This window comes from Aotus nancymaae, unplaced genomic scaffold (assembly GCF_030222135.1).
Source record: "Aotus nancymaae isolate 86718 unplaced genomic scaffold, 86718_ANA_hifiasm-v0.15.2.pri h1tg000031l, whole genome shotgun sequence".
Classification (NCBI taxonomy): domain Eukaryota; kingdom Metazoa; phylum Chordata; class Mammalia; order Primates; family Aotidae; genus Aotus; species Aotus nancymaae.
Genome location: NW_026988444.1, coordinates 2631637 through 2653210, shown reverse-complemented (window position 1 = coordinate 2653210; position 21574 = coordinate 2631637). Strand labels below are relative to the sequence as shown.

General features: G+C 48.2%; 1 protein-coding gene across 1 annotated transcript in view; it reads left to right on the top strand.

The window, feature by feature from the left end:
- The window catches only part of COL6A3 (collagen type VI alpha 3 chain), a 91561-nt gene that overhangs the window by 37437 nt on the left and 32550 nt on the right, over nt 1-21574 (top strand). The window contains exons 7-23 of the mRNA XM_012434148.2: nt 618-1196; nt 2580-3188; nt 4788-5393; nt 7586-8200; nt 9465-10064; nt 10705-11042; nt 12541-12619; nt 13584-13729; nt 15141-15233; nt 15788-15841; nt 16804-16875; nt 17589-17615; nt 17734-17778; nt 17896-17949; nt 18403-18465; nt 19094-19159; nt 19573-19626. Of these exons, the coding sequence (XP_012289571.2) occupies nt 618-1196; nt 2580-3188; nt 4788-5393; nt 7586-8200; nt 9465-10064; nt 10705-11042; nt 12541-12619; nt 13584-13729; nt 15141-15233; nt 15788-15841; nt 16804-16875; nt 17589-17615; nt 17734-17778; nt 17896-17949; nt 18403-18465; nt 19094-19159; nt 19573-19626 (4100 nt within the window). The remainder of the gene's footprint in view (nt 1-617; nt 1197-2579; nt 3189-4787; nt 5394-7585; nt 8201-9464; nt 10065-10704; nt 11043-12540; nt 12620-13583; nt 13730-15140; nt 15234-15787; nt 15842-16803; nt 16876-17588; nt 17616-17733; nt 17779-17895; nt 17950-18402; nt 18466-19093; nt 19160-19572; nt 19627-21574) is intronic.

Sequence of the window (21574 nt, the reverse complement as noted above, 5' to 3'; positions counted from 1 at the left end):
AGGGCTGTCATCTGTGTTTCCTACTGTCTCATTACAACAGATTGGGAAGCACTGACAAAGAGCCCGACACACACAGCAATAATGGGCACTATTGTGGGTCTTGACCTGTAACCTCAAATTTAATGACTTGATCATTCAATTACAGCAGATTAATGGCAACCCAGTTATCCTTGGGTGGTTGACCCATATCAGCTTTTTTTTTTTTCACTAGAGATTGAGATCAATTTTTTAAGCAAAAGAGTGTTAAGGACCACATTTTCAATACTTTCATTTGCAACAGTTTGAAAACGCTGTCTGTTTTCCTGGAGTGATTGCCACATAATGTAAGAGGAGAACCTGGTGGGGTTTTTCCCTGGCTTGCTTTGTTGAAGACGCACGATGCTAGATGGGATAGGCTGATCTAGTCACTAGCTTTCGCAAATATGCATGGCTTTGAAATAGGGCATTGTCAAGACAAGTGGCATGAGTTTGGGTTTTCTCTTCTCTTGCTGGAACAGTGGTCATCAGATGAGTTTCGCCAACCCCCATTGTCAAATGCTGTTGGTGCTGGGCTGAAGTCACTTTGGTGCCTGTTATGCTCTCGTCCCTCATTGTGTCCTAATCTACCTTCATTGCAGAGAGCAAGCGAGACATTCTGTTCCTCTTTGATGGCTCAGCCAATCTGGTGGGCCAGGGACAGTTCCCTGTTGTCCGTGATTTTCTCTACAAGATTATCGATGAGCTCAATGTGCAGCCAGATGGGACCCGAATTGCGGTGGCTCAGTACAGCGATGATGTCAAGGTGGAGTCCCGTTTTGACGAGCACCAGACTAAGTCTGACATCCTGAATCTTGTGAAGAGAATGAAGATCAAGACAGGCAAAGCCCTCAACCTGGGCTACGCCCTGGACTATGCTCAGAGGTACATTTTTGTGAAGTCTGCTGGCAGCCGGATCGAGGATGGAGTGCCTCAGTTCCTGGTGCTGCTGGTTGCGGGACGGTCATCTGACCGTGTGGACGGGCCAGCAAGTAACATGAAGCAGAGTGGGATTGTGCCTTTCATCTTCCAAGCCAAGAACGCGGACCCCGCTGAGTTAGAGCAGATTGTGCTGTCTCCAGCATTTATCCTGGCTGCAGAGTCGCTTCCCAAGATTGGAGATCTTCAACCACAGATCGTGAATCTCTTAAAAACAGTGCACAACGGAGCTCCAGCACGAGGTATGGTAGAGAAATTCTAGTTGCTTCTGCCACTCTGTTCTCTAATGCACGAGTGAGGGTAGGCTGCTGGCCACTGGTCCTCAGATAGAAGCCCTCCTTGAGTTTACAGGAAAGGTGGAAAGTTAATCAGTAGTTTCAGCAGGAACAATAGAATATGAGTTTTCTTTCCTAGCTTTCATTCTCTAGCTGCTCTCTCAGGAGAATCAGGGTGATTATTTTTAAGGACGTTAGATTATTTCAAAGTAAGACATGTTATAAAGATTTAGGTATCAGTGGTTAAAATCCTTTTTAAAAAACAGTTCTTACTGTATGCATAATAAAAGCCATATCACATGGTTGCATTACAGCTAAAACAGTCTTCATCTTCATATTCACCCAATGCCTTTATATTAATTGTTACAATTCCTTCACTGTGTTATAATTCCTTCACTAGTTCATTAAAAATTAAAGGATTAGAAGAGGCAGATAAATTCCCATCAAAACTCTGCATTAAAATCCCCAACTGCTAATTCACACGACTATCACTTTTCTTTTAACCACTTTTATTCAGTGATAAAAATGCAGTGAAGAGAGTAATTTTTCCTAACTGCCTTTTGATGAAAAGTGGAGACTCCAGAGCCTTTCCTTTGACTACTGGGCCCATTGGCTTGGGATGGTAACTCTGACATCTGGGTTACATTTCCTTCTGTTAACTCACTTGTGACTTGCAGCAACTCACTTGAAACCTCCCATAGAGAAAATGCTAGTGGTTATGCAGATGCTGCCATCCCATCTCTCTCCTCCCGTCCCCATTTTATCTTGAATACAACTTTGAAAGTTAACAATACTCTTCAAGCATTGAAAGTTTCCACAATAGAAGGGGTCCCTATATTGGTGTATTAGTCTCCCATTGCTGCTATAACAAAGTAACACAAATTTAGTGGCTAATAACAAAACAAATTTATTATCTGACAGTTTTGAAGTTTGAAAATTGGAAACCAGTCTTGCTGGGCTAAAATCAAGATGTCAACAGGCTGTGTTCTTTCTCCAGGGGCCGCCTGCATTCCTTGGCTCCTGGCCCCATCCTCCATCCTCAGTGCCAGCAGCGTGGCACCTTCTCTCCTTTCTGACCTCTGCTTCCATTCTTACTCTTCTCTCTCACTCTGACTCTCTTACCTCCTCTTATAAGGACACTTGTGACTGATTACATTGGGACCACCTGGCTAATCTAGGGCACTCCTCCATCCCCAAATCCTTAACTAAATCACAGCTCCAAAGTTCTTTACTTCAAGTTCAGGGATTTGGACTTGGACATCCTTGGGGTGCTGTTATGCAGCCCACTTCGTTGATATGGAGTTGTTGATCTGATGTCCTGTGTGAGTCACCAGGCTATCCTCCTCTCAGTTTCAGGTGAAAAGGATGTGGTGTTTCTGCTTGATGGCTCTGAGGGTGTCAGGAGCGGCTTCCCTCTGTTGAAGGAGTTTGTCCAGAGAGTGGTGGAGAGCCTGGATGTGGGCCAGGACCGGGTCCGTGTGGCCGTGGTGCAGTACAGCGACCGGACCAGGCCCGAATTCTACCTGAATTCGTACATGAACCAGCAGGATGTCGTCAATGCCATCCGCCAGCTGACCCTGCTGGGAGGGCCAACCCCCAACACCGGGGCCGCCCTGGAGTTTGTCCTGAGGAACATCTTGGTCAGCTCTGCGGGAAGCAGGATAACAGAAGGCGTGCCCCAGCTGCTGATCGTTGTCACAGCCGACAGGTCTGGGGATGACGTGCGGAACCCCTCGGTGGTCCTGAAGAGGGGCGGGGCTGTGCCCATCGGCATTGGCATCGGGAATGCTGACATCACAGAAATGCAGACCATCTCCTTCATCCCCGACTTTGCCGTGGCCATTCCCACCTTTCGCCAGCTGGGGACCATCCAACAGGTCATCTCCGAGAGGGTGACCCAGCTCACCCGCGAGGAGCTGAGCAGGCTGCAGCCGGTGCTGCAGCCTCTACCGAGCCCAGGTACGCAGGGAATGCTTTGCGTCCTCACTCTATGTCACTGTCTGGGGCTATTTGTCTGGGCTGTGGGCCACAAGGTGTTTTAAATTTTGCTTTTCCTGCCATATGGAGTGAAAACTAAAATTACAGGAAAATTTAGGACCTATGTGCCCTTTTTGGCCTCGATGGGCAGAAATGGCAGAAGTTCAAGGAGGAGACACTAAGATTCATGTTTTGGGACAAAGTAAATTCTCCAGAAGGGACATATATGCAGCTTGGAGTTCAGACTCCTAACTCTGCTTGAAGGCTTCTGTCTAGATATCCGAAGGGAGGGGCCATCTATCTGATGACGCCTGCTCCAGATCTGTCCTGAGCCCCTCTGGTAGGTGTGGTCAGCAGCCTTCTGTGAGGCAGGAGGGAGCCTGACCACAGACACTCTGCAGGCTGGGACATAGACTTTGAAATAGTGGTATCTCCAGAGCTCAGGTGTGAAGACGACTTTTGACTTTGCTTGGTGCTGAGAAGTAAGTGTCTTAACTGGCAGGAAGGCCATTGGCTCTTATGATCATAATTTATTCGATTTGCTTCTTCCTGTGCCCTCTTTCTAGGTCTGGTACAATAAACTAAAAAATGGTGGGAACCTTGGTGCTGAGAAGGAAGGAGGGAAGATAAATCCACCTCTCAATAAGGGCCACCCTTCCTGGGTACTCAGATGGGGGGGCTCCCAGCGGTGAAGGAGCCAGATGCGGCCTAGCTCCCTTGTACCCCCTCACTCGCCTGCTCTTCCGAGAGGAGGGAAAAGAAGGAAAGGTGGGGGAGGGGCGGAGGAAGGAGTAAAAGCAAGTGAAAGAAAATCACCGCAGGATACAGTGAGTGACGAGGGTGGTGAGGATGACTATTTGGGTGCAGCTGAGAGGGGCTTGGCTTCTCCTCACTGGTTTCTGGGGCAGAGAGCAATGTGCCCCACCAGGCACGCACGCCCACCAGGCACCCCTTGGGTGTCCCGTCTCCACCTCCTCGGCCCCCTTGCCTCTCACGTGCTCAGTGGCATCATCTGTAATCACCCTATCTCCACCGTACTGGATGATTCCATCCGTGATGAAATGCCCTGCATCTTCTCTCTTAAACGCCCTCTCTGATGCTCAGCTCCCCCACCAGCAGCACCTCTCTCATTCTAAGACTTTACACTCTAAAGTTCCTCTCCTCTCGGCCACTCTGAGCCCACCCTACTCTTTCCTTCATCCTTGCTCCTCCCCCAAGTGCTCCAGTTGAGGTCACTGCATCTGGCGATGTCCCTGGCTCCGGCGAAGCCCAGTGGCAGAGCCTCAGGTCCCTGAGCAGTGCCCGCTGCAGTGCAGATGCCCTCCTTCCCAGGTGCCATCCTCGCTGGCGCCAAGGCAGCTCTTCGGGTTTCTGCTTCCCTGAGGTTTTTCGTCCTTTACTCCTCTTCTCTCTGACACATAAACCCTGAAATGCCCAGGATTCCCGCTTCTTGGACTTTTAACAGGGGTGTTGGTGTCAGGATCCCCTGCCTGGGACTCCATGACAAACCGGGCGGTGGCTCATGAACGCTAAGAATGTGGTGACGACGAAGGTGCCGCCATGCTCACGTTTGTTTCGCAGGTGTTGGTGGCAAGAGGGACGTGGTCTTTCTCATCGATGGGTCCCAAAGTGCCGGGCCTGAGTTCCAGCACATCCGCACCCTCATAGAGAGGCTGGTTGAATTCCTGGATGTGGGCTTTGACACTACCCGGGTGGCCGTCATCCAGTTCAGCGATGACCCCAAGGTGGAGTTCCTGCTGAACGCCCATTCCAGCAAGGACGAAGTGCAGAACGCGGTGCGGCGGCTGAGGCCCAAGGGAGGGCGGCAGGTCAACCTGGGCAGTGCCCTGGAGTACGTGTCCAGGAACATTTTCAAGAGGCCCCTGGGGAGCCGCATCGAAGAGGGTGTCCCGCAGTTCCTGGTCCTCGTCTCCTCCGGGAAGTCCGATGACGAGGTGGACGAGCCGGCGGTGGAGCTCAAGCAGTTTGGCGTGGCCCCTTTGACCATCGCCAGGAACGCAGACAAGGAAGAGCTGGTGAAGATCTCGCTGAGCCCTGAATATGTGTTCTCGGTGAGCACCTTCCAGGAGCTGCCCAGCCTGGAGCAGAAACTGCTGACGCCCATCACATCCCTGACCTCAGATCATATCCAGCAGCTCCTAGCCAGCACTCAGTATCCACCTCCAGGTGAGACGGGGGTGGCGGGGGCTCTCCTTGGAGTATTTTCCATATAAAAAATAACAGACTCAAAGGCCCTGGTACTCATAATAAATTAAATTAAAATAAACATGGTGTGCCCTTATCTTTATGGGTTTTTGAGACGTTCTGGCTCAGTTGCCCAGGCTGGAGTGCAGTGGCATGATCACAACTCACTGCAACCTCTGCCTTCTGGGCTCAAGCCAGCCTCCCACTTTGGCCTCCTGAATAGCTAGGACTACAGGCGTGTACCACCATGCCTGGCTAATTTTTGTGTTTTTTTGTGGAGATGTCGTTTCACCATGTTGGCCAGGCTGGTCTCGAGCCCCTGAGCTCAAGCGATCCACCTACTGCGGCCTCCCAAAGTGCTGGGATTACAGGCATGAGCCACTGCGCCCGGCATCTTTATGTTGTTTCCGTCCGCCAGCCAGACAGCACCAGGACACAGTTGCGATTGAGCAGGTTGCGTCTATTGCTCATGGCATCCAGGGAGAATGCGTGCCGTGGTGAAGCATGGGGCATCTGCGTAGGAGGGGGGCGGGAAGGACTGGGAGGACTTGAGCTGGTGGCAGGTCATTTTGTGGATGGCTTAAAGAAATGGAACTTTGGCCTGGGTTGGATGTTGTTGAGACTGTGGAGGTGATTCTGTGGCTGGCTATCTTTAAGTCGTACCTAGAAGCAGGGTGGCCTTGGTGTAGATTGGTAGAGAACAGCAGTCACTCCTATGAGCCAGGATAGGGTGGCGTTTTTGTTGTTTTTGTGGTTTGCACAATGTTTTTCTTTTTGTCTGTGTTCAGATAGAGTTACAATGTGGTCTCATTTTCATCTTGCTCCATCATGATCACAGAGTGGCCTTGTCTGTCGTGAGTATTCTGTGAGGTCACGTGTGCTCAACAGGAGAACCCAAGGCTGTGTGTGCTGGGCCAGCTCCCCAGTGCAGGGGCTGATTCTCCCTTTCTCAGAGCGAATGGCTGCATCCCAGGAGCTGCTCAGCTCCCACTGGGCCGCATTTACACTGTAAATAGCCCAGTTGTGTATAAGGCAGAGGGCAGGTTGAAATGTGTTGAGTGGCAACATACAAGTTTAATAAAATGGCATCTGAGAAGTACCTGAAATTCTAACCAATAGGAAAATGTGGCTCATCTTTCCCACGATCTTTTGATTAATTTTATTGTTAAAAATGCACTAATGTAAAGAAAATGAGGGTCGGGGGAGGCTAGGCATGGCGGCTCATGCCTATAATTCCAGCACTTTGGGAGGCTGAGGAAGGAGGATCACTTGGGCCCAGGAGTTCAAGACCAGCCTGGGCAACACAGTGAGACCTCCATCTCAAAAAATAAAAAAAAAAATAGATATTTGTAAAATAAAATTAAAAAAATAAAGGCATGGGCATGGTGGCGGATGCCTGTAGTTCCAGCTACTTGGAGGATGAGGAGGGAGGATTGCTTGAGCCTTGGAGGTCAAGCCTGCAGTAAACTGTGATTGTGCAACTGCACTCCAGCCTGGGAAACAGAACGAGACCCTGTCTCAAAAAAAAAAAAGAAAAAAGGAAATAGAAGGAATAATAGTGAAAATAAAGACTTTGTGTAAATGATACAGATGTGTGAGCCAAAAGAAAAAAAAATACGAGGACATAAATGCCTGGGGAGCCTTAATGTGACCCATTGGGCCTTAATATGATCCCTGCCCCCATGGGCTGAGCCTGGGCAGCATGCTGGGATGGCGATGGGGTTCTCAGGGGTCTCACTTGCTAAGTGATGGCCTTGGACAAGGCGAGGACCTTTGGCCTCAGCTGTTTCTCTTCTTGTACAACAAAGATGTAGATGCCATTGGCCTTGATCTCTTCTGGTAGCAACAGTTCATGATTCTGTAGATTGTGGTAGCCCAGGATTGATTTCTAAATGCTGCTTACATTTTAGAAATCAGTAGTAACCCAGACTACCATGCCAAAATTTAAATAGAGTAAATTCAGAAAGACGGCTTTTGGATAACTTCAAATATTTCAAGAAGCAGAAATTGCTTTGACGTAAAAGGTCCAATTTTTAATGGCTAATTTCAAAAGGCCCAAGATACAAACAACACATGCATCTTGGGATATAATTTTAAGGTTGATTGAGATTACGGTGTAAAGTGCACACCTACTTACAGACTGAACGTTTCCCTTTTTCTTCTTCGCTCGGCAGCAGTTGAGAGCGATGCTGCAGACATCGTCTTTCTGATCGACAGCTCTGAGGGCGTTAGGTCCGAGGGCTTTGCACATATTCGAGATTTTGTTATCAGGATTGTTCGAAGACTCAACATTGGCCCCAGTAAAGTGAGAGTTGGAGTTGTGCAGTTCAGCAATGATGTCTTCCCAGAATTCTACCTGAAGACCTACAGATCCCAGGTCCCAGTGCTGGAGGCCATACGGCGCCTGAGGCTCAGAGGGGGGTCTCCACTGAACACTGGCAAGGCTCTGGAATTTGTGGCGAGAAATTTCTTTGTTAAGTCTGCGGGGAGCCGCATAGAAGACGGGGTGCCCCAACACCTGGTTCTGGTCCTGGGCGGAAAATCCCAGGACGACGTGTCCAGGTTCGCCCAGGTGATCCGTTCCTCGGGAATTGTGAGTTTAGGGGTAGGAGACCGGAACATCGACAGAACAGAGCTGCAGACCATCACCAATGACCCCAGACTGGTCTTCACAGTGCGAGAGTTCAGAGACCTTCCCAACATAGAAGAAAGGATCATGAACTCGTTCGGACCCTCCGCAGCCACTCCTGCACCTCCTGGGGTGGACATCCCGCCCCCTTCCCTGCCGGGTATGCGCTGTGTGACCTGAGACTACAGAGTGTGACATCAACTTTTTTTAATTAAAGAAGTAATCAGTAGTCATTTTTAATACTTTTCCCCTTTCAGGGTTGTTTCTGCAGATAATATTAGAAATTAAATTCTGGAAAAGTAGTTCCATTGAAATTGCAGAGGGAAGCATATTATTGATCTTCTGTCACTCCTGAGACTGATCATAGCCCCATTGAAATGTCCTATGATGTTGCATAGAGTTAATTAATTACAAACTCATTGGCTTTCAGAATAGAGTGGCATCTTTGAAATCAACCAGTCCATGCTCCACTAAATGTGACTTTGAAGTTGGCCCATGCCCAGCAGCCAGATGCCCACCATAGTCCAGGTCCCCTCATTCCTTGCCCCAGAGGGACAGTCAGGGAGCACTTCCCTGGAGGACATGCAGCCGTCCACCTCAGCTACTACCCCATGCTCCTGGTTCTTGCCTTTGGGGCTACGGGAGCAAAGCAGATCTCTCCACCAGTCCATATTTCTCTTTACCCCTCCTCCAGGCAGCCACAATGTAGACATCTGAAGCAAACCATTAGGGTTGGTTCTCCAAGAGGGAGCCGTATGCCTGTTTCCCTAGCTCACTGCTCCCTTCCAGGCTGCCTGTGGCACATCTCACATCCCTCACACTGTCTCTAGTACTTCCTCTTCCTCCTCTGTACTTCAGTCTCAATTGCTTGATTATAATCAAGAGATTACCCCCCACACCACTGATTTTCAGCTGGCTCCCACAAAGCTCTCAGATCATCCTCCAAAGGCTGTTTTCCAATCTGTTTCTCCTGGTTCTTCCTTGCCCTGCGTCTAACACACCTCTCTCCACTTCCAGGTGCCATTTAATATTTTTGACCACAGAGGGAGTGTCTAGTGGCATTTCCTAAAACACCTGAGCTCACAGATGTCAAAGCCAGGTTCCTATTGAATTCTTGTCACAATGCCATTTTGCATGGGATAACTGAAGTTCTCTGTCACTGAGTTTTCACAGAGTGTGACATCAAATAATTTTTCTCCTTTCCTTTTTGTTTAGATGATTTCTCACTCATCTTGTATTTAGCATTTTTGGGAGCTGCAAATTGAGGAACTGGAGATTAGAGAGGCATGGATTTGAGTGAAGGTTTTACTATGAATAACTTATTAGAAATGTCTTATTTCAGTTATTTAATTTTACCTTTTGTGTAATTATGTTCTGGGTCTGGAAACTCAATCTCTCCTTATTTTCACTTTGATCACTTCTAGAGAAGAAGAAAGCAGACATTGTGTTCCTGTTGGATGGCTCCATCAACTTCAGGCGGGACAGTTTCCAGGAAGTGCTTCGTTTTGTGTCTGAAATCGTGGACACAGTTTATGAAGACGGCGACTCCATCCAAGTGGGGCTGGTCCAGTATAACTCTGACCCCACCGACGAATTCTTCCTGAGGGACTTCTCCACCAAGAGGCAGATCATCGATGCCATCAACAAAGTGGTCTACAAAGGGGGCAGACACGCCAACACCAAGGTGGGCCTGGAGCACCTGCGGGTGAACCACTTTGTGCCCGAGGCGGGCAGCCGCCTGGAGCAGCGCGTCCCTCAGATTGCCTTCGTGGTCACGGGAGGAAAGTCGGTGGAAGATGCGCAGCATGTGAGCCTGGCCCTCACCCAGAGGGGGGTCAAAGTGTTTGCCGTTGGTGTGAGGAATATCGACTCGGAGGAGGTCGGAAAGATAGCGTCCAACAGTGCCACGGCGTTCCGTGTGGGCAACGTCCAGGAGCTGTCCGAACTGAGCGAGCAAGTTTTGGAAACTCTGCATGATGCGATGCACGAAACCTTGTGCCCTGGTGTGACCGACGTTGCCAGAGGTAACTGGTATTTTCAACCCTTTCCTGTTGCTGTTTGTGCCTCTGTAACTGTCTGGTCCCCAGCGCTGACCTCTGGAGTGCTTTGGCATTTAGTTGCTTCACACGTTTACTTTTACCCACCTGGACTGGTCCTGACACCCACCTCACCACTAGCATAGGGCGTTCTTCCAAGATAAGAGAAGAAGTCTATTGTACCTTGCTTTTATAAGATTTACTTTTCTCTCCTATTCTTAAATCCCTCAAACAATTCAGATTTATTGATTCCTGTATCTAATTATAGATTTATTAGATCAAGTATTTGAGATTAGAGTATTTGGTTTTCAAGTGCTTTTAATTTAAAGCACAAAGTTGGGACACATCTAAACACCGATAGTGTATCGTCACACGAAAGTTAATTAACACCACCAAAAAAGCCAACTTTTTAAAATAGCTTACAATTTGACATCTAACAGTGATCCTCGTTTCTCTCCGTGAGAGGGGTAGATCGAATTGCTTCTCAACGCTTGCACACACAGGATCTCATTTTACACTTGAGCGTGATGCCCTGGTCCTCTGCCTGGGTTGTCGCTGTTGCTGGTGTAAGTAGAGTTCATTTCCCAGCCTCATCTTAGAGCTCATTACCTGTGTTTCTCCTTTCCAGCTTGTAATCTGGATGTGATTCTGGGGTTTGATGGTTCCAGAGACCAGAATGTATTTGTGGCCCAGAAGGGCTTCGAGTCCAAAGTGGATGCCATCTTGAACAGAATTAGCCAGATGCACAGGGTCAGCTGCAGCGGCGGCCGCTCGCCCACGGTGCGCGTGTCGGTGGTGGCCACCACGCCCTCAGGGCCAGTGGAGGCCTTTGACTTTGACGAGTATCAGCCAGAGATGCTTGAGAAGTTCCGGAACATGCGCAGCCAGCACCCCTATGTCCTCACGGCGGACACGCTGAAGGTCTATCAGAACAAGTTCAGACAGTCCTCGCCGGACAGCGTGAAGGTCCGTGAGCCCCCTTGGTTCGGGTGCTCCCTAGGCAACTTCCAGATTTTTACTGTAAAGGAGGAAGCTCCTTCCCCCAAGTTAAATCCTCTTCATGTTTAACTGGGTTGTTAGTGCGTATATGGAAAAGTCCCTTATTTATTAACTGATCTAATGTCATGTACGGTCTTCCTTATTGTGGTAGTCTTACTTGAGCTCTTAAAAAGTCCTGGAAATCAGTAGTTAAACTTGAGTGATTGAATTTTTGATGGATTTATGTTTAATTATAGTCCTACCAATTAAATGAGTCAGCTGCGTTCTCCACTTACATTTCTCTGTGTGTGTGCGTGCATGCATGTGTGTACATATATACCTATATAGCGTGTAGACACACACACCATGTGAGTTTGCTACGGATATGGTCATGAAGTACTACAGACTGGCTGGCTTTTGCAACAGACATTTATTTTCTCACAGTCTTGGAGACTTGACATCCTCAAGGTGTTGGCAGGGCTGTTTCTCCTGAGTCCTCTCTGCTTGGCTTGTAGGCAGCGGTCTTCTCTCTGTGTCTCCACATGGCCATCTGTCTGTGCATGTCTGTGTCCTAATCTCCTAAAACAACATCAGTCATACCGGATTAGGGTCCACTCTAATGATCTCACTAACCTCTTTAAAGACCCTGTCTCCAAAGACAGTCCCATTCTGTTGGTACTTGGGGTTAGGACTTAACATACAAATTTCAAGGGGACACAATTTAGCCCATAACACACACACACACATGCATTCACACATGCATGCATACACATGTAAGCACATGCACGCACACATGCACAAACATGTGCACAGGCATGCACAGTGCATACATACATTTACTCATACATGAACACACACATGCACACATGCATATGCCCATGCACATGCACACAGATGCATGCATGCACACACATGCACACACACACCCTGCACACACACACATGCACACACATGCACCCACACATGCATGCACACACATGCATACACATGCATGCACACATATGCACCCACACAGTACACCCACATCCCACACACACACACATGCACTCACACACAGATGCACACACATGCACACACAGTATACCCACACACATGCAAAATGCACTCATATGTGTGCACACACATGCACACACACACATGCACACCCACACACCCACACACATGCACACACATGCTTGCACACATGCACATGACTTCTAGAAACGACATCTTAGAAATACGAGAATGAGATAAATCGTTTTTATTGTCATTGCTGCTTGTCTTTTTTGTTTTTTTTTAAATAAATTAAGCACTCAAATATACTGCATTTTCAGTGCAATATCAAAGGCCGTTCATTGGGTAATCATTCCTCAACTTGGGCCGTCAGTTTCCAGTTTCCTTAAGTGTAAAATGAAGGCTTTGAGACAGCAGATCTCTCAGTTTTCTATCAGCAGTCTGTGATGCTCCTTTTAGTTTGCGTGGGGTTTGACAGCTCTCTTGTCTTCAGGTGGTCATTCATTTCACTGATGGAGCAGATGGAGATCGGGCTGATTTACACAGAGCATCTGAGGACCTCCGCCAAGAAGGTAGGTGCCAAGGCTTTCTAAACACGAGAAGTCAACCCAGCTGAGGCGGGTTTTCTGTTAATGCAGTCCCCCGAGGGACTTTTCTGTTAATGCAGTCCCCCGAGGGACCAGAGTGTCTTGGGAGACTCTTCCTCCTGGCATCGTGGCCCTTTGTCACCCACTTGGAGCTGTGGGATGGAGCTAACAAAAGTTCCTTCTGCGCTTAGACAGCTTTACTGCTGTGTTGTGACCCTTCAGGTGGTAGAATGTGCAGAAAGCATGATGCTTTTGCAAAAGATCATGAAGTATTGATTCATTTAACTTCATCCTATAAACTAGGAATTAATTACTAACAAGAATGCATTGCTCTATTTTTGGTTTGCAGTTATCACAGTTCAACATTTAATAATAATACAAAGAAAATAGTGTAAGCAATGATGTAGCAAACAGAAGGTGACTGGAAAGCAGCCATGCCTGTTACCAGACATGGCTGATATTTGACTGCTCACTTGCTTTGGTATTTGGTAGCACTGACTATCGCAAAGTGGATGCCAACACCAAAGGTTTAAGAAGAATTTACAGACGTGCAATTTATCATAAGAATGTTCTATTTCTTAGCTTGCTTTTCCCAAGCAATGGAGATGAGACTGCTATGATCTGATTTTGGAGGTGTTAGTATGTCAGTTCTTCCCACAGAATGCTCGTGTTACAGAAGGCCAGAGTTTGAGAATTCACGCATGAATATACTTCATGATGCCACTTCCTATATTTTTAGTAATAGGTTTAGTTCTCGACATACCTGAAATTATTATTCAGTGGAGTCCAAAGTTTCAGTATTTCAACTGTTCAGAGTAGCCAATTAACTTGATTAAATATATTTAAGTTAAAAGCTAAATTTTACACTGAAGTTTTCTTTGAAAATGTAGTCAGGAAAAAAAAGACATTGCCGTTCCCACGTGCCTAGGTGAGGCATCTTTTTTTGCAGGTGTCCGTGCTTTGATCCTGGTGGGCCTTGAACGAGTGGCCAACTTGGAGAATCTGATGCACCTGGAGTTTGGGCGAGGGTTCATGTATGACAGGCCCCTGAGGCTTAACTTGCTGGACTTGGATTATGAACTAGCGGAGCAGCTTGTGAGTTTTTTTAATGTCTGTATACACAAACCAGTTTAGATACCACAATTTTTGGCATTTCTAGAGAATGAAGTTAATTATCACCAGGTGAATGGGGTACGGGTGCCTTGGTGGATATTTAAGTTTATTTAATTCACTTCATTCCTTGTTGCCATAACACGTGTGAATCTGGAAATGGAAATAGCAAATCGCTGGAAAAACAGCAAACCGGAAGGGGGTTCTAGGAGCTCTGAGGTTGTGGCCTTAGCATTTCCTCTGCTCTCTTAACAACAGCCTCTTTTAACACCATCGCTGGGATGCAAGCCATTGAGATTGGCCATCCTCAAACAGGAAACCATGTCAAGCGCATCTAAAATCTTGCAATATAAAAACAAGAACATGCGGAAAAGAAAGGCTGTTTCTGGGTGGAGAAGTGCTTTAATTGCTTTCTCTAGTTTCCCTTAGAGTCAATGAAGCGTCCCTCAGAGGCTTCCTAATCCTCCCAGGGCCAGCCTCTCTAATCTGGAGGTGTGACTTCCTGGTTGGGACTGGGAGTGGAGCTTTTGGGAGGTGTGGGGCTTCGCTGCGATCTCAGAGGTTCTTTGGTGGTAGCAAGAGTGGACCGTGGCTATAAGAATGGGATGACTAGACTTTGCTCCTTCCTTTCTTCCCTACCTCTTCACAGGGCTAGAATTAGGATTTTTTTTTTTTAATTGGGTGGAAGTACATTGAGTTAGTTCACAAATCTGGGATATGGGAGAAAGTGAAAGCTCTTGGAAGCTCATTGTAAGAAAGTGCATGTGCCACCTTTAGCTTAGCAGATGGAAATGTGTTTGAGGCATGCCCTGTCCCACATAAGGTCGGGGACCGTATTGGATGAGAATGTAGAGGGTCTCTGTGTGACCTGGAGTTGAGAAGCTTGTGGCTCCCAGGCCAGGACCACTTGTGCATGCTCCCACCACGGCTGCTCCAGAAGCCTCTTTCTGGCCTGGCACCATATCCCATGACTCTCACCGCGGTTCCAAAGAAGGGTGGTCATGGATTTCTGTTTTGGAACCACCTTCAGTCTTGGCCATCTGCCATTTCCTTGGCTTTGCATTTTGGAACTGGAACATATGTAAGTTACAGTTAAGATTTGATGATGGAAACTTCTAGAAATAAGGTCCAGCCGGAGGTGACATTGTGGATAAGATCTATCTCACTTTGGTTGTTCTTTCCTTTCCCGTTGGTGACTTCCCACCCATACCCTGCCTGCCAGGAGCTGGGCCCTCCTGACTTTGCTGGCCAGTCGTCTAGCAAATGTCACCTGGAGGGCCTTCATCTCGCACCATGAGACCCCCATGCATCCGATTTTGACCTTTAAAGCATATTTGTGATTTTCTGCTGGGTGTTTCTTGAGATCTGGATGTTTGGTTTCTCTCCTTTTTTGTAGGACAACATTGCTGAGAAAGCTTGCTGTGGGGTTCCCTGCAAGTGCTCTGGACAGAGGGGAGACCGAGGGCCCATCGGCAGCATCGGGCCAAAGGTACGGTGGCTTTATCCTTGCCCGCCACTGAGATGAGGTGTCGGAAGTCTGACGTTCCTTTGGTAGGGTAGTTTCTCTAACAGGAGAGCATGGAGATGAAGGAGACCAGAGACCATTCTTTATGGTAGATGGAGGAGCTCTGAGGGGCAAACCCACATGCTGCTGTTCCGGGGCCCATCCCAGTGAAGATGGTTCAGGCGGGGTCCTCCTTCTGCACGGGATAATCTGTGCTTTAACATCTTGGTTCTTCATTTCATAAAATAACATTCAAGTGAGGTGTCCCTGACAGCAGCCGGCTGCGAATGGCGGCTGGAACTCGTAGCATTTGCCTTGAGTCAGCAGGAACTGACAGGCTTTCTTGGCAGAGCAGGGGCCTAAGAGATCCTGATAAGGAGAATCATGACACTGCGTCGTGAGGGGAAAAGCAGTAACTGGGAAAGCCATGCTGAATTTCAGTGCTGCTCTGCCAAATGAAGGTGGGACCACAGAGATCCTTACGCCAGAACAAAGAAGACCACGGGGTTTAATGAAGGCCCCGTTTCACTTTGTTTCAGGGTTTTCCTGGAGAAGATGGCTACCGAGGTTATCCTGGTGATGAGGGTGGACCCGTAAGTACAAATTGTTTTAGTCCCTAGAATTTCACCCCCTCCTTGTTCCTTACCCATTGGGATTGCATTGTGGGTTTCATCATTTATTCAGTGGCTGATGGCTTTCCCTTTGGGAGAAGAATTAATTTCTAATTTTCTTAACAACTTTGCCCAGATGTCTAAGTATGAGAATCCAAGTATGACAAATGTGGGCATGAAGCGTGGGATTTGTTCTTACGCCATTTCGGAGGGAGGGATTAATTGGTTTCTGAGCCAGAGGGCCACTGAATGTGCACACCCAGTGTCTACTAGATTAAGACATGCAAGCAGAGATGGGAGTGAGCTGGGGCAGAGGCACAGCACAAAAACTCACCAGGGCTGCAGGGGTCACCCTGTTAAGGGCAGTCCCCAGAGGGAATGCTGCTGGATCAGATCATCAGTGTCTGAGGGTCTTGGGGATGGACAGACCCCAGTGGCAGGGTCCATGGGAGCAATGCCTGGGACAGATGCCTGTCTGAGGGGCTTTGGGACACTAGATTAAGGTCCAGCCCTGGGATAGAGGGGACAGATGGGCTCACGAAGAGCAGTGCAGTCACCACGGCCCAGCCCAGCAGGGCTCAGCCAGAGAACTGGGGACCAAGCATCACCTGGAGAGGCTGTCAGGCCAGTGGATCTTCCTGGGATTCAGCACCCACAAGGACATAGTGCTGGGACTCACCCACCCTCAGCCCACCGGGCAGTGCTGTCTGCCCTGCTACCGTCTCAGATCTCATTCCCTTCAGGGGACCTGCAGGTTCCAGGCCAGGCCTCATGCAGGGGCCCAAGAGGTTCCCTGGCTCATGTAGCCTCAATGAGTGTTTCCCATGGTGAAATCTGCTTTCTGCTGCGTGCTGTTCACAGTGCTCTTCACACTGCTGCAAGCCCGGCAGAGACAGGGTGATGAGGGGCCCCAACTTGCAAAATGCCTTTGTTTCTCGTGACAGGGTGAGCGAGGTCCGCCTGGTGTGAACGGCACTCAAGGTTTCCAGGGCTGCCCAGGCCAGAGAGGGATAAAGGTGAGTGGTGGGTGATGGGTGTGCTAGTGTGTGGAGGGGTCAGGTGACTCGCAGTTTCTTCAGATGCTGCCAGGGAGGGAGGCCACTGGCCCAGGCTTCTTGACCTCGACATTCAGCAGCCTGTGACCTCTCATCGGAAGGCAGTTCTGAGCGGGGTGGGTTCAGGAGCAGGGGCTGCAGCTGGTGGGGAGTCTGAGAATGGAGAAATAGTTTCCTATGGAAACATGAAGCAGTCAGGAAATGCTCACGAGGAAAGAACATGGTCCAGGGTGAAGGGGAGGCTGGTGCCCGTGGCCCTCGCCTTGAACCGTGGGAGCAGCCGGGGAAGGGAGTGGAGTGGGAGGATGGCAGCTGGGTTGAAGGCTGGTGAACTTGCTTCTCTGTTTGCTGAAGTTTGAAGGCAGGTGCTGAAGGGAAGGGCTGCAGAGTTGTAAAGTCAGCCTCTGCCTGGAAAGTCAGCTCCTTGCCCTGGGTTTTGCCTCCCCATCCCCCAAGGAGCCAAGACCACCCAAGCATTCAGTTCCGGTTTTAGGTTTAAAATACCGCACGTGGTGGTGAGAGAGGAATCCAAAGGGGTGGAATTCTAATATTAAATTTTCAGACACTGCAGCATTCAGATGGGGTGGAGTGGGGGAACAGCCCTTGGCCTCTTCTCCCTGGGGGGCCAGCCCTGCAGGAAGAGCTAATGCTTCCCCTGTCCTCTTGCCTTCCAGGGCTCTCGGGGATTCCCAGGAGAGAAGGTACGCAAGCTTGGTTTTGTTTCATAAATGGAAAACGCTCCCCTCTCCCGGTATTTCTCACTTTTTCCTTTGCCAGAATAGCCTTCTAGACTTACCTGTCTGCCTCATTCCCTCTCAGGGCGAGGTCGGGGAAATCGGACTGGATGGTCTGGACGGTGAAGAGGTAAGTGATTTTACTCTAAGTCCAAACTGCTTTTGGTTCAGAAGGTTCCAGAAACTAACAACTCAGTCTGTGATGGAAATTGCAACAAATGTGACCTCTAATCCTTGTCTTTGGCAGGGAGACAAAGGATCGCCTGGTTCTTCTGGAGAGAAAGGGAATCCTGGAAGAAGGGTAGGTGTATTTCCACAGTGCTGCTATTATGGAAAGAACATTAACATTTCATTTAGGGAATAGTTATTTCCTATCCTCATATATGTCAAGCCCACTTCCTACAGACAGCCTTCCCTGACTTCCCCGGTGGGTGCGCCTGTGATATCCCCTCTCGGCTCTGACACATTACAGTACATTTTCTTGTTTGGAGATCACGTCCCATAGGCCAGAAACTGAGTTTGTTTTGTTGTAAATAAATCTCCAGTGCCTGGCACAAAGTGAGCCCCCTATAGATATTCATGGACTAACTGAATGAATAAAAAAAATATGTGGAAGCGAATTTGCCTTCATGGCGAATGAGTACATTGTAAGCACTGTTCTAGTTATGATTTATGAATTGAAGAATGTGATTTGTAGGGTGAGATACAAATGGAAACCTCTGGCTTTTAGCACCCACCTGTGCTTCTTCTTTAGGGTGATAAAGGACCTCGAGGAGAGAAAGGAGAAAGAGGAGACGCTGGGATTCGAGGGGACCCGGTAACGATTTCTTTACTGACGATTTCAGACCCGAGGCTGAGGAAGAGCGTTGTGGGGAGAGTGGGATGAAAGGAAGAATACTGCTTTTGAAATTGTTTTAATATGTGTTGATAAAATATTCTTTCCTTGCAATTTTGGGGTTTCGGGAGATGTGTTCGTTCTCTTGCTAACAAGATAGTCATCTGCAAGTTCAGTTATACAAAGATCTGAGGTTTCCAAAAATGTGGTATCAGGGCGCTTTAAATTTGCTTTTAGAAAAGAGAGAAGTTTGCAGCTTTTCTCATTTTGTGGCTCTGTAAAACCTTTAAGCAAATGACCACTACAAACTAGCCTCCTCCTCCAGCCCATCCTGCCTCTGTGGCCAAGGATAAGCAAGAGTGAGCCTGGGGTGTCCTCCTGCCTGGGGAAGAACCATTGCCCCATTGTTTGAGGCTAAGAGTGCCTTGCTGATCCTGTGATTGGGTTCTGGAGGAGCTGCATGGATGTTACCTGGATGGGCCGTGGCTGAACGGCTTGTCCTTGGAGCCTTGCATGCAGGTCCTTGCTACTATTTCCCTGACCATCCAGTTCAGTGGCAGCAGCTTTCCTTGTGTATGTGGCTCATTTCCCTTTCCCATGCCATTTTCAGGGTAACCCAGGACAAGACAGCCAGCAGAGAGGACCCAAAGGAGAAACCGGTGACATTGGCCCCGTGGTAAGGCGCCGCACATCCCTAGACTCTTGCTGTGCTGAGGGCCAGAGAAAGGACACGCTCCTCAGCCCATCAGCAGCCACAGAGGCCGAAGACGTGGCCTTTAACACTGCAGAGTAGTCTAAGATTAGGAGCAGAGTCCCCGTGAAGGGAGTCTCTGTGGCGAACCAGAGCGACCCTTGCCAAATGGGGCTTCTCAGAAGAATCTGTGCACCTTAGATATTTACAGAAGGTGCTTGTTAAGCCAAAGGCTTGTAGAGGTGGGAGCGTACTGAAGTCCAGTGCATCCTGCAAAGTGTGCACCTGCCCTCCTGCAGACAAGCGCTTCCTGTGTGAATCGGCCCCTTTCCCTGCAATGTCTTGTGCAGCATTCTTCTCTGCAGATGAGAATCTCATGCTAATTTTCCCCACACCAGGGTGTCCCAGGGATAGATGGAGTACCCGGAGGACCTGGAGAAACTGGGAAGAATGTGAGTGCCTTTCGGCCTTTGAGGGGGGCTCTGTGGTGTTACTTAGTGTCATAAGATCTGCCCGACATTACCTGTGCACAGTTACTCCGCAGCTCTTCACCGAGGGAATGTAAAAGGACTTCTGGAACAGTTGTTCTCCAATCTATTTTCATTCTATAATTTACTTGGTGCTTCATCTTTTCTCTCTCCCTAATCTTTGCTCTCCCCAAAATCATACTGAACAGATGCTTTTAAAAATAATATATTTGCTGCTTTCAGATATCTGGCTGGGTTTGATCCAACTAAATACTTAAGAAACCCAAATGGAAATACTAATACTGGGGTGGGGGGGTTGTAGATTTGTTGTTTTTGTAATTATCTGTGGGTTTTTTTGTGCTGCCATAAGTGAAATAACAAAAGGAGATTTGTTTCTTTTCTGGTGTGTTGCATCTTGCAATTTCAAGACATTTCAGAAATGTCTGTAGCAGAGTAGTTCCTTATATGCCTAACCCTCAGTCTCGTTGAAGAAATGCTAAAGTCAGAGTGATGTGAATGATCTTTCTGAAGCCATCCAAAAGTTTCTAGGGTCCCCGGGCAGAGACATCATGTGCCTTGTAGCTGGGAGAAGACCCCTGCTCAGGGAGGCAGTGGTGTAGAAGTTTGTTAACCCTCAGAAGTTGTTCAGGATGCTGGTGGGTGCCTAGGAGAGGTATCTGCTCAGAAATGAACAGAGCACGAAGGCTGCAAACTGGGGCTTGGTGCTGAGAACTGGGCCCTCAGCCATGTCCCAAGGGGCAGCAGCACGTTCGGCCACAGCACTAGGGCCAGTAGAGTACGCTGGGGTGAGGGGCTTTCGAAAGGAGCGACTCATCAAAATCAAATAAAGGACTATGGGCATCATTTTGCTTTGAAGATTCAGAAGAGGCTGGGCATGGTGGCTCATGCTTGTAATCCCAGCACTTTGGCAGGCGGAGGTGGGTGGAACACAAGGTGAGGAGTTCAAGACCAGTCTGGCCAACATGGTGAAATCCTTCTCTACTAAAAATACAAAAATTAGTCGAGTGTGGTGGCATGCATCTGTAATCCCAGGTACTCGGGAGACTGAGGTGGGAGAATCACTTGAACCCGGGAAGTGGAGGTTGCAGTGAGCTGAGATCGCACCACTGCACTCCAGCCTGGGCAACAGTTCAAGGCTCCATCTCAAAAAAAAAAAAAAAAAAAAAAAGAAAGAAAGAAAAAGAAAGAAAATTCAGAAGAAAATAGAAATTTTGAAAATTCAATTTTTAAAAGTTTGAGCACTATCTATTTACTTATTTTTAATACATTTTAAAGACCTGGATCAACTGCTTGGAAGTGAGTGTTATTTTTGAGTAATGCTATATAATGAAAAAGAAGAAATGCTCATCAAATGTTACACTGGGCTATTACAACTCGGTGTGTAAGCAGAATTAAAACTTGGTTTCATGAAATGATTTAAAATTGAGTAGTTCATGAGATTAATATAAATTCTACACACAAGGTAGAAACTGAATTTGAATTCGGTTACAATCACAGGATCTTATGGACTCGGTTCTGCCTTTTGTGGCAGGGTAAGGACTGGCCTAATGGCCTGCTATCCCTTCCCTTAGGACCACAGTGCCAGGCTCAGGCCAAGCGGAAATGTGTCCCTCCCACTGGGCTTTGGCATGCCTACATCCCCCGTTTAGCGTCTCCGCAGGTGGCCTCCGGCCTGAGCAATGTATCACTGAGTGCTGGTGGGCTCCCACGGAACTCTAGGATGTCTCTTTTGGGAGGGGCCGGGGCAGACTGTTGCTTTGTGGAGGAGAAGAGTGTCCCCTTCCTTCAAATTTTCCTTGGCAGGTGGCCAAGATCTTCCATTGAAGCAGGTGGCACTACAGCAAATAATGGCAAACTGATCACCTCAGATCACTGGGCTGGTCCATTGGAAGGAAGAGTGAGGTTCTTAGGT